Source organism: Mobula hypostoma, chromosome 8 (genome assembly GCF_963921235.1).
Source record: "Mobula hypostoma chromosome 8, sMobHyp1.1, whole genome shotgun sequence".
Classification (NCBI taxonomy): Eukaryota; Metazoa; Chordata; class Chondrichthyes; order Myliobatiformes; family Myliobatidae; genus Mobula; species Mobula hypostoma.
The window spans coordinates 23319928-23333232 of record NC_086104.1 but is presented as its reverse complement, the minus strand read 5'-3'; the positions used below and the strand labels follow the sequence as shown (position 1 = coordinate 23333232).

Sequence of the window (13305 nt, the reverse complement as noted above, 5' to 3'; positions counted from 1 at the left end):
AGAGTGGTAACAGATGATTGCCTCTCTGACTGGAGGTCTGTGACTAATGGTGTGCTGCAGGGATCAGGTGCTGGGTCTGTTGTCATCTATATCAATGATCCGCATGATAATGTGGGTAAACTGGATCAGCAAACCTGGGGATGACTCCAAGATTGGGAAAGTCGTGGACAGTGAAGAAAATTATCAAACTTTGCAGCAGGATCGGGAAAATTGGGCTGGAAAAAGGCAGATGGATTTTAATACAGTTAAGTATGAGGGGTTGCACTTTGGGAGGACCAACCAGCCTAGGGCTTACACAGTGAACGGTAAGGGGCTGAGGAATGCAGTAGAACAGAGAGATCTGGGAATACAGATGCATAATTCCTTGAAGATAGCATCACAGGTCATAAAGAAAGCTTTTGGCACTCTGGCCTTCATAAATCAAACTACTGAGTACAGGAGTCGGACGGTAAGTTAAAATTGTATAAAACATTGGAGAGGCCTAATTTGGAATAATATGTCCAGTTTTGGTCACCTACCTACAGGAAAGATGTAAATAGGATTGAAAGAGTATAGAGAAATTTTACAAGGATGTTGCCAGGACTTGAAGACTTGAGCTTACAGTATAGGTAAAGATTGAATAGGTTAGGGCTTCCTTCTCTAGAATGTAGAAAAATGAGGGAAGATTTGATAGAGGTAAACAAAATTATGAAGGGTACAGATAGGGTAATGGCAAGTAGACTTCTTCCACTGAGGTTAGGTGTGACTACAACCAGAGGTCATGGGTTAAGGGTGAAAGGTGGAATGTTTAAGGGAGCACGAAGGGGAATTTCTTCACTCAGAGGGTGGCGAGAATGTGGAATGAACTGCCGGACAAGTGGTGGTTGCAGGGTCAATTTTGACATAAAAGAAATTTAGATAGATACATGGATGAGAGGGATATGGAGGACTACAGTAACTTCTGGGTGCAGGTCAATGGCATGCGGCAAACTAATGTTTCGGCATGAACTAGATGGGCCAAAGGGCCTGTTTCTGTGCTGTATTGTTCTATTACTCTAACAGTTTTCTGCATAATATCCATTCAAAATAAAGTCAGCTAAAAGACAATCAAAATCCAACAAATAAAACACAACCCAGTCTCTATACAGTGACAGTAGGAACTTGGATGTTTTCTCTTTGTTATCACCTCTTTGACACAAAACCATTTTAATATAGTTTTATTTCATAGAATGAATCACAGAATGATAATAGCACAGTGGGACGCCATTGGCTATTGGGTTATATCATATCCCTTCAAGAGCAACATAGCTGGCCTTATTTCCTGGCCTTTCTGCAGAAATTTGCAACTTTTTTTCCTTTAAAGTTCAGTTCCATTACTAAAATCTGCCTCCATCACCCTGTTAGGTAATTAAATACAGATGCAAACAATTTCCTCATGAATACTTTAGGCTCTTCTGCCAACTATCTAAAAGCTGTGTTCTCTGGGTCTTGACTCCCTCTATCAATGGGAACATTAATGTCAATTACAGTTTTTTTAATATATTTTTAAAGAGATTCAGGCTAGAGATACTGAAAATGGGTAATTATTCAAATTAGTCATTAATGCCAACTATTTGCCATTTCCGCTGCAGCTAATTATGCTGTGACATTGTTCATATGAAGCAGTCCATGTATTTTGGGCAGAGACAGGTGTTCAGGAAGTAGTTTGTATCTCATTAATATGCAATTATTAACATACACTTAATCACCTTTAACTGTTGTAGGGTTGTATTATTCAGAAATGACTTGAATAATATATGTCTTCAATAAGTAAACAGCACCTCATTAAGATCCAATTACCTTGAGTACTCAATTCCTTTTTGGTCAAATAGATTTCAGCTTCAGGTTGTATCTTGCTGCAATCTTGATCAATAATGTTGGTATTGCCCAATTTGTTTCTGACAGACAGTTCCCCAGACACATTGTATTGTGCTGCTGTAGGTACTGGGATCTATAAAAGGCTGAATTATGCTCAATCTAAACTGCTGCCAACAACCAATCCCAACATTTTTCCTGTGAGTGCTTCACTTTCTTGAACTTGTGGGTCCAATTGTGCTCGTGACACAAATAAGATGGTGGATCAGCCTTGGGACCCCTGGCCCTGCCCCCAACTTCTTCCCCAAAACCCCACCCCTGAGCACCTGACAACCTTATAACAACTTGTTTATGAAGAAAGAAAATGCTTAAATTATTTTAAAATCATATAATTTAGTAATGTACAGTTGACAAGGAAACACTTGTTACACTTACCCTCCATTTGAGATTGGCCACTGATACGCCAGCTCAAGGCATCGGTGCTCCATCCCTGGGACCGAGCACCAGAGTCCTGGTCAGGCCTGCAAGCATCTGACCAACAGCTGCTGTTTAGCCCCACATTGCACTGTATCAGAGTTAGTCTGCCTGCAAGAAAACATCACTAGCAATTCTCTGTAGAACTGCCAGCAAAAGATAGGTACGATCCGAGCCATCGATCTTTTGTTGATCTGATTGTCAGTTTACTGATTTTGGTGGGAGAAGAAAAGGAAAGAAACCTTGAGGAAATCCCAATTCTATCCAAAATTGCAAAAGACTTTAATGGGGTGGAAAAAGGATCAGCTTTAACTATGATGTCCATCAGAGAGAAAATTCTGGGTAACACTCGAGCATGCCGGCTGCCCCCAGCACTTATTTAGGTTGTTAATGCAAACGACACATCCCACTGTATGCTTCGATGTCATGTGATAAACAAATGAACCTGAATTTGAATCTGACATACAATGTGATTGTTTCTCACTCTATGCAGGACTTGTTGTTATAAGTGAGGAATCAACTACAATGCTGCATCTATGAATACAAAAGTAGAGCAGATATTGCAAATCTCAAGCAAATACAAAGTGTTCAAAATGCTCAGTTGGTGAGGGAGATATAAGGGTAATATTTCAACTTCATCTTTGAACAGAACTGGTAATAGAGATAAACAGATGTGCGGAAAAAACGGGAAAGGAAGGGGAGAAGGGTAAATGATACAGTGGACAACAAGGGAGGTTAAGTCAAATGGTTTGATAGTGCAAGTTGGAATGTGGTGGAAATTAGGCAAGTAATAAAGAGTTTATGTGAACTATTCATCCTTACTTTCACCACTTAGGCCTCAGTCTTGCCCCAGTGGCCTTCCTCAAAATCCAATATTTGAAGATCAGAACAGGTGCCGGTGAAAACTTTGCAATTATTTTTGGAAAAACCAATTTGGAGACTACTCCCACTTGGCCTAAGTGCAGGGTAGTTAGAAAATACATATCTGACTCAATTTACCAGTCACATCATACAAATAACAGAAAGAATGCCTCTGTTTCTCACAGTCATAAATGCAATACAAAAGGTCACTTTAATCACAATCTTCCTACCAAGATGACAAAGTCAGCCACTTCAGAAAAATACTTTTTTTCTCTTATCCACAATATGCTCCATCTGATCTGATCATAAATGAGAAAGTGTCAATACCAGTGTAAACAATCACCTTGATAACATATTAAGCCATATCTCACTAATTAATCCAATCAATTCCCCATGCAATCATCAAGACTGGCTGAGGTTCTCCAATGTTACACCAGGGAAAATCGTTCCTTGGGTGCTGCACCAGAAAAGAATTGATTCCAGTGTCAACTATCAGTCGATACATTAGGATCAAATTCTAAAGTTAGGTCTCTTCAGTGAAATGTTTTTAAATATGAGGATATTGTTCATTAACTTTGTTTGAATTCACTATTAGTAGCAATGATGCCCTGTCCAAGAAGAGAAATAGTCATGTGAAATATAAATTTTCCCCCAAGTTAAAGCTCTGAAAGACACACACGGACAACTGAGATCATAAAAGCTAATATAGTTATACCCTCAGAGACGATGTAGATTCAAGAGATTCAGCTGTTGTTCAGGCCAAGCATCAGAATGAGGAGGAAATATGATCTAGGTGACTTTGTCCGTGGAATGATTGTTGGTGTCAATCGGAGTTGTTTGAGTATCTCGAAAACTAATGATCTCCTGGGATTTTCATGTACAACGGTCTCTAAAGTTAACAGAGAATGGTGCAAAAAAATCCAGTGAGCAGCATTTCCATGGTCAAAAATGCCCTGTTAATGAAAGAGGTCAGAAGAGAATGACCAGACTGGTTCAAGACGACACAAAGGCAACAGTAACTCAGCTAACCACGAGTTACAACAGCGGTGTTCAGAGCAGCACCTCTGAACACACAATACATCAAACCTTGAAGAGGGATGACGAACATCGACTCAGTGGCCACTTTGGTAGGTACAGGAGGTACGTACTAAAGTGGTGATTGAGTATATCACAAAGTAAACTCCATTTCCCTTTCCCCAGTCAGGAAAACACACCAGCCCTCATTAAGGGGTCAGTGGTGGAAAGAATGAGCAACTTTAAGTTTCTGGACTTCAACATCTCAAAAAATCAGACCTGGGCACAACATACTGATGTAATCACAAAGACAACATGGCAGCAGCTCTACTTCATTAGCAGTTTGAGGGAATCTGGTATGTCACCAAAAATGCTCGCAAATTTCTGCAGATGTACTATGGAGTGCATTCTGACTGGTTGCATCAATGCTCGGTATGGAGACCCCAATGCAAAGGGTTGCAAGGGGGTTGTAGACTCAGTTCTATCACGGGTGCAAGCCTCCCCACTATGGAGGCTATCTTCAGTAGGCAGATATCATTATTAAAGACCATCACCATCTGGAACATGCCCTCTTCACATTACTACCATCAGGAAGGAGCTACAAGAGCTTGAAGACCCGTACTTAAAATTTAGGAACAGCCTCTTCCCCTCTGCAATCAGATTTCCGAACACTACCTTGTTATTTATCTTTTGTACTATTTAATTATTTAGGCACTTAACCACACATTGCTCTGCGACAACACTGGTGCCAAGCTGTATTGGTCCTAGTACCTTTCTCTTAGACAACATCGGTGGCGTGGAGAGGGGAGACCTGCAGCATGGGCAACTGCCGGTCTTCCATACAAACTTGCCCAGGCCTGCGCCCTGGAAACCTTCCAAGGCGCCAATCCATGGTCTCACAAGACTAACAGATACGGTACCTATTTAATTATTTTGTAACTTATGGCAATGTTTATGTCTTGTTGCTGTTGTTGCACAGCAACAAATTCCGCAACATATGTATGCCATTGATAATACACCTGATTATGATTCTGATTCAGCAACTGACATTTCTTATTTATTACAAGGGTACTGTTGTGTGTGTGCCAGCTTTAACCTAATGCACCCTCTGTGAGCTAGAAACCACAGATGTAAGCTCAGCCCAATTGATCTCCACAAGGAGACCGCCAGTCAGGCACACAGGCTTGGTGAAAGAATTTGCAACCAGCTTAGTCAGAAGCCAGTACTGTAACCTTCTATTGACAAACATGGGTGAGCTGTGGAGTTAATCCTGAGGTCAAGGTGAAAGATCCAGCCCAGTGGCAGTACACGCAGTGAAAGTTCACAGCTCACAAACAGCTCTGAAAGTAAAAGGCTTTCGTTGGTTCATGAGTTTAAGTCGACCAAGAGTTCAAGTTTCAGGAATGAATGACAATGTGCATAGGGGAGTAAAACTAGCTGTACAATCTCCATTTATCCCTATTTAATGTGACTAAACCAAATCCCCAGTTGTCTCAAATCCATGGAACAGATTAGTGAGCCATTTCACGTTTATGTTAATGTTTATACTTTTGATCCTTTTTACCAAGTTAATCCTAGCTAGAAAACTGGAAGCTTATGTTATTCATTCTAAAAAAATTCCTGATCAGCATTGATATTAAAGCTGTGCGGCATTGAGCCATAATGTGCTGGAAGTGTTCAGCTGATATGACAGCAGCTGCAGAAAGGAAATATTTGATGATCCTTCATCAGAAGTGAATATAGTTAAAAGTCTATCACCTTTTAAATACAGAGGAAAGTGGAAGGAGAAGAAAAGAACAAGATGGAAGGTTGTTGATAGGGTGAAAGGCAGAGGAGATTAAATCACAATATCAGTCAAACAGATTGTGGTATTTCACTGTTGAGTTGTAATTATTTGATGGGGGGATTTGTTGAAATTGGGAAAATTTATCCTGTTATCCCAGTCAAATATTAAAATGAGCAGCATTGACCACTCACACAATAATGCCTCTCAGTTGTTAGGGCATCAAAAACTGCTGGTAAAGTGTAGGTCTGTTGCTTTGTACTAAGTTCATGTAAAAAACTCTTTAAGGAACAATATGTAATTCTTTCTAGCAGCAAGCTTGGATGGGCAATGTCTGAAGCCCATGTATTTCATTCTCAGAACAGGCATGGCAATTTCCAGATAGCTTCATATCAGAAGCCCAGACATCTGGATGTTGTAAGGAACAGCCCACTTTGAATATATTAAGTAAGGTTCTGTAACATGCATACACATCCTTGAAGTATCAGTAAACAATGTAGCTTGCCTGTACATCCAGAGGTTATTCAGAATAATTAGCAGCGCCTAAAGGGACCTTTGCATTCCTCTCTACATGGAGATATCAAGGTCATAAGAATGTCTTTGGTCATCAGAATCAGGTTCCTTGTTCTGCAGATATAGAAAACGAGGAGAAGGCATTTTGACCTCCGTGTCTCTTCTACCATTGAACAATCTGATCCTTTATCTCAGCAGCACTCTCATGGATAGTGGTCTCATGTTGGTAATGGGGGGAGTGGGCTGCACAAGCAGGTAGAGGTTTGAGCAACACATCAAAGTTGCTGGCAAACGCAGCAGGCCAGGCAGCATCTCTAGGAGGAGGTACAGTCGACGTTTCAGGCCGAGACCCTTCGTCAGGACTAACTGAAGGAAGAGCTAGTACTAGAAGGGTCTCGGCCTGAAACGTCGACTGTACCTCCTCCTACAGATGCTGCCTGGCCTGCTGCGTTCACCAGCAACTTTGATGTGTGTTGCTTGAATTTCCAGCGTCTGCAGAATTCCTCGTGTTTGAGGTAGAGGTTTGAGTTGTTTCAGTGGTCAAATTTCCGATGATAGTCAGGAAGAGAAAGTGGCGCTGGTGGGACGGGTTAAAAACACAGTTAAAAATATTCTGACTGCTCCTGCAAGCAAATCTGTCAACCCCTGATTAAAAATTAAACAACCATTAAAATGAAGGAAGTTCACCTCATTATAATGTTTATATGTCCTTGCAGTTTTTTGCTAAATGATTGGCTGCCCACCATTTATGCTGCATCTGTTACAACTGGGCATGGACTGCTTCATTCATAATTCAGATCTTCGGCAAGGTAAACTATGACACAGCCTCAATTCATCTGCAATTGGAAGGTAAGATTTAACGTATAACTTTCTTTTTAATTCAATGTTAGGGCTAAACAATAAAGTTTGCTACTTACGCAACCCTCAGTGTCTCCAGTCTCCACAGGGATCGAGCATGAATAGATACTGCTCCTCCCTCATAATGGACTGTCCTGGAAAAAGCATTAGAGAGATTTATAATTGAGCGGTTTTGGTTTAAATGTGTCATAACATACTGTAACTAATCATATCTAATTAGCGGAGAAGATAATTGACCATCAGCTACCAACATTCAAAGACCTGTTTATTGCCAGAGCGAAGAAAAGAGATGGAAAAATTACTGCTGACTCCACCCATGCTAGCAGTCACCGACTCACTTCTCCGAAACTTCTTTCCTGCAACTGTCCAACTTCTCAACAAAACTCACTTAGGTGTAACATTCTAACTGTCCCCGCACAACATCCATTAAATGATCTTTCCTGTTCTTTCTGTTTGTTGATAATTATTTAGTCTGTTCAAATATTCACATTTATTTGATTATTGATGGTTGTGCTAATTTTTGATTGCTCATGGCTGTTTGCACTATTGACTTGTAAATTGTTGGTTGTTTTTGTGTTGACTGTTATGGTATTGTCCTGTGTTTTTATTCTTGGCACTGAACCACAATCAATTCTGGTATGTTTCATATATTGACAATAAAGTGATTCTGATTCTGATCAATTACTTACAAATAAATTCAAAACAATGACTTAGATATTATATCAAATCTTACTGCTATTTTTTTCAGCATAGCAAGGTCTAGTATGGATCAGCAGGTTACAAAATATTCGCTGTTAACTGCATTGCTGCATCGATTAACTGCCACCATGTATTTCTGTTTGCTATTCACTCTGTTTTCTAATGGCATCTTTTCATGTGCAACATTCCTGAAATTGAATCACATCATTCTTGGAATGGTCATTGCTACAATCACCACATTTTCTTAACTCTCAATTCAAGTTAAAAGACTCAAGTCACCTTTGTTTCCAGACCCAACCCCACACAGAAACAACTCTTCGTCCCCTAACTCATCCCAATACCAGCCCCCAATCACAAACCTCCCACAGCCCATCCACAAGATCTGACCCACACCATGTCGAAAGCCTTCCCCCATCCCTTCCCAAACTCCTACTTTCTCAAATCAGAAGATTCCAAGGCCACCCGGCCTATAATCAGCACCCACCCTAAACCCCCATTCTCTTAGCTTGATGCCAATGTTGTTGGACTTCACGAGCTCAAGGAAAACAATCATTCCCCATGAGTCATTGTTGGCTCTGAGGCCTTCAGTGCTACTCAGTATTACAATGAAAGATCCACAACCTAAATAGATGTAGGCCCACTGTGTCCCCCTGCATTTACACTATTATTACAGCATTTTCCCAGGTCGAGCCCAACGTACCTCCCTATAATTTTGATAACATTAAGTCAGACATATGAGTTGGTTTTCAATTAAAAAGGAAAAAAAAAATGAAAATTCATTCAAATTTCAAATTAATATTTACCATGCTGGTATATTCCTTGTAAATGTATATCAATAACGGGTTTATTCAAAGTTAGCAATTGAAAAGTATAAAAAAACTTTTCTCCATTATAGAAATTCTCATCAGTGATTTTCTAAGAGCATTTGACTTCCTTACTTGTTCGATGCATCCAACACTGAGCATGATTTGAAAATCTCCCTCTGCTTTTGTACCTTACAGCTTATCAGTATTAATATTAGCCGGTTGATGCACTATCAATTACTCCAAAAGACTGGAAGTAGAGTAAATACTGAAAGGCTTTTATTAACAGTAAAATGGACTTACGTCCATGATGAATATCTGCCCCTGGACTGAGGGAGGAGCAGTGACACAATTGCCTTTATTCAGGGCTCTGTGGGAGGAGCCACAGGAGCAGTCAGCAGAGGGGCATGTCCAGGCATGTCCAGACAGGTAACCCAGTTACAACCTATAAATACATGGTTTACCACACCAGTACACTTTTAATATGGGCACTCTATAATCCCTTGTCCAATATTTTAGCTGAAATATCCACCAATTAAGTCAACCATCTTGTTCCATAAATACCAGACAATGTAATGTCATATCAAACATATTAATTATTTGCTCACATACAATATGCTATAAATATAATTTATTTATCAAGGTGTATTGACACCTTTGTGAAGTCTATTTTGGTTGTGCTGTTTCTCACCAGCTTGTAATACATTGAATAAATGAACAGCATGGCTGCCTAGAGACCAGAAGATTTCTCACCTCTGTGTGTAGTATATGTATCGTACAAGTCCCTTATTGGTAGATGAACTGTCCCTGTTCATGTGTACGCTGACACCATGAAGAGAAAATAAAGCACTTTCTCACATCTCCAACCACTAACTCCACTACTACATTACTATTTCCCATCAGTCACCTTGTGTACAGCTGAGCATCACTTTGTGGACATATAATCAATATACATATAAACTATCTTATGTATTTATATTTATTGTCTTTTTTTAGTGTTATTATTGTTCTTCATCTTCTGTAATTTTTTTGTGCTGCATCAGATCCAGAGTATTCATTATTTAATTCTTCTTACACTTGTGTACAGGATGTTGTGGCTGTGCAGAACTACATATCGATTAAATAAAGGCACATTCATGGAAGATGGCTTTAACTGATGTATTCACATTGCAGCAAGGGAGAGAGCAATGTGCATGCATAGACAACAGCACATATAGATCAATACGTAGTGCTGGGGAGGGAGTGGAATCATTGCTCTGAAAGAAATAGATCCATACATTACACTTCCTCTCCCTTTAGACTAATGCAAGATAAAACTGTATATGTACAAAACATTTGATTTCCCTTTCATACACCCCTATTCCAAATAATTATGCTTTCACAATAACAGTCCATAACTAACTTCGCAGCTTTAGATTCAGTCTTTTGGGTGGTGCCCCATTTCTTTCAGGGTAGCGCCTTTGGACCTGTGGAGTGGCACCAGGTTTGGCAGGGGTCTCGTCAACAATAATGTCCTTGTTGCACTTCTGGACCTGTGGAGTGGCCTTAGATTTGGTCAGAGTCTTGGCTAAGACAACATTTTCAGTTTTCAGTGTCACGTTGCTGTCAGTGTCATCATCGCTGAGAGGTGAGTCCAGTGACTGTAATGTGTCCATCTTGTTGGATGCAGTCGACGCAGCTGTGCTTTTCGGTTGAACATCCAGTATTTGGTCCACATGATGTCTCCATGTCTGATCTCGAATATTCACTGTGTAAATCAGTGGTCCAGTTCTTGTAGCTATCCTACCAGGTGTCCACTTGTCTTGTCGGTAATCACACACTAGGACTTCCTGTCCAATCTTGAAGCTCCTTGCAGATTCAATGGCAACTGGCAGAACTGTTAATTCTGCACTTCCCTCCATAGATCTGGTTTCAGAAGGTCTACGTGGGATCTCAGATTCCTGCTCATAAACAGCATTGCAGGTGTTTGATTTGTCGCAGCATGAACAGAGATTCGATATGCAAAAAGGAAGTTGTCCACCTTGTGCTGAAGAGAAATGTCCTCCTTGTCCATCAGTTTAATGGACTTCTTGAAGGGTTGCACAAACCTTTCATCTAGTCCATTCGTTGCTGGGTGATGAGGTGCTGAATTGAAATGACTGATGCCATTTTGATTCATGAACAGTTGGAATTCTTCTGACATGTGTTGTGGCCCGTGTCACTCACAATTTGTTTAGGTAAGCCATTTCTGGCAAAGATAATCCTCAGGGTGGAGACAGTCTTTGCTGAGGTGGTTGATTTCATCAGTATAACCTCCAGCCATTTTGAATGAGCATCCACAGCAATCAGAAGTATGGTGTCCATGAATGGCCCAGCAAAGTCAATATGTACTCTTTGCCATGGTGAAGACAGCCACTCCCATGGGCATAATGGTGCTCGTGGGGGTGCATGTTGAACTTTTTGGCATCCCGAAAAACTTTTGGCCAAGTCTTCAATCTGTCTATCTATTCCCGGCCACCACACATAGCTCCAGGCAAGACTCCTCATCATGACTGTACACAGGTGTCCTTCATGCAGATACTCTAACACTCTGGTGCACATTTTAGAGGGAACCACGACATGAGGTCCACACATCAGCATTCTCTGACATACTGACAATTGATCTTGTCTAGCTGAGAATTCTGGAAACATAAGGTTACCATGGACTGGCTATCCTTGCATGGTGATTTCATAGACTTTTGACAGTGTCAGGTTATTCCATGATTCCCTTTGTATTTCAGAATTTGTTGCCGGCAACTGGTCCGCCAACGTAGTGTGGAGCACTTCCACTGGGTCACAGGATGAAGACTTTTCTTCTTCAGTTGCTACAGTGACAAGTCATCACCGTTGCTGTGTTGTTTGGTAGCACTGAACTCGATGTCGTAACAGAGGCCTCCAAGGAATAGTACCCAGCGTTGTAACTGGGTAACAGTCATCACTGGAATTCCTTTCCTGGGATTGAAAATGGACACCAGGAACTGGTAATCTGTCACTACTGTGAACTATTTACCAGAGTTAGTGGTGGAACTTCTTTATTCCCCAGACTAGACTAAGGGCCTCTCGGTCAATCTGTGCATAGCTACATTCTGCGCTCATCAGTGATCTTGAAGCAAACGCAGTCAGACGTTCAGATCCATCTTTCTTAATATGTGACAAAACATCTCCAATGCCATAAGTGGACACATTACATGCCAGTCTGATGGACAGGGATGGGTCATAATGGGTGAGCAGTTAATTGGATGTTATTAGTCTCTTTGTTTCCTTGAATGCTTTTTCACATCTTTCTGATCATTCCCACTTTGCTTCAGTCTGTAACAGTGCATTCAATATAGGCAGCACTGTAGCAATGTTGAGGAGAAACCAGTGTTAGTAGTTTTCAAGGCCCAAGTATGACCTGAGTTGTGACACATGTTCCGGTTTAGCTGCCTGTAGCACTCCTTCATTCTTTTCTTGTGACTTAAATAAGCCCTGCTAGTCAATGACATGACCACAATATGAGATTTCATTCTTGAAAACCTCACATTTCTCTCCCTTTGCACGCAGACCGCATCCATTCAGCCTGGTATGCACTTCACCAAGGTTCTGGAGGTGCTCTTCATCATTTTTGTCAGTCACAATGATGTCATGATGAGTTCCTGGGATAACTTCGCGCATTTGGTCCATTGCCCTTTGCCAATTTTCTGTAGCTGTTGTGATGCCAAAGACGACAGGAACAGTCCCTTGTGAGTGTTGATTGTGAGCAACTTCCTGCTTGACTACTCAATCTCCATTTGCAGATAGGCTTGTGACAAGTCAATCTTTAAAAACCTCACCTTACCTGCCAAAGATGCAAAAATGTTTTCTATTCATGGCAGGGGATACTGCATGGTATGCAGCACCAGGTTGATGCTCACCTTGTAATCCTCACATAAGCAAACGGCTCTGGCCTTCCCTTTCTTGATCACCAGGGCAATGGGCATGGCCCAATCACTCCACTCAACCTTGCAGAGAATTCCAGAGACATCCAAGCTCTGCAGTTCAGCATCCACTTTAGAACGTCATGTGACAGGCACTGGACAGGCTTTATGGAATCTTGGTGTTGCTGCTTCATCCAGTTCAATTATGGCCTTTGAGTTTACCAATACTCTTCTCAAACACCTTCTTATTAGCATTAAGCAGCTGTGCCAGGTCTGCTGTTGCCTGTTGATGCCACACCAAGAGCTTTGATTGAGTGCCAGTCTAGTTGGATTTTTCTCAACTATTCATGTCTGAAAAGTGCTGGCCCTCCACTTTTCAATGCATAAAGCTCTAACTGTGTGTTTGGCCTCCATAGGATACATTTCCTTTCAGCTTGCCTTTGGGTTAACATCACTGTGGTGTTCTCCGATGGTATCTTAGAAAACAGTCTGTTGTAGTCAACCTCTGTAATTATGGACAACGTTGATCCTGTATCCAGCTCCATTTTCAGTT

At 41.0% G+C, this 13305-nt stretch overlaps 1 protein-coding gene across 1 annotated transcript in view; it reads right to left on the bottom strand.

The window, feature by feature from the left end:
• The window catches only part of ryr2a (ryanodine receptor 2a (cardiac)), an 801439-nt gene that overhangs the window by 474811 nt on the left and 313323 nt on the right, over positions 1 to 13305 (bottom strand). The window contains exon 9 of the mRNA XM_063055593.1: positions 7396 to 7470. Within this exon, the coding sequence (XP_062911663.1) occupies positions 7396 to 7470 (75 nt within the window). The remainder of the gene's footprint in view (positions 1 to 7395; positions 7471 to 13305) is intronic.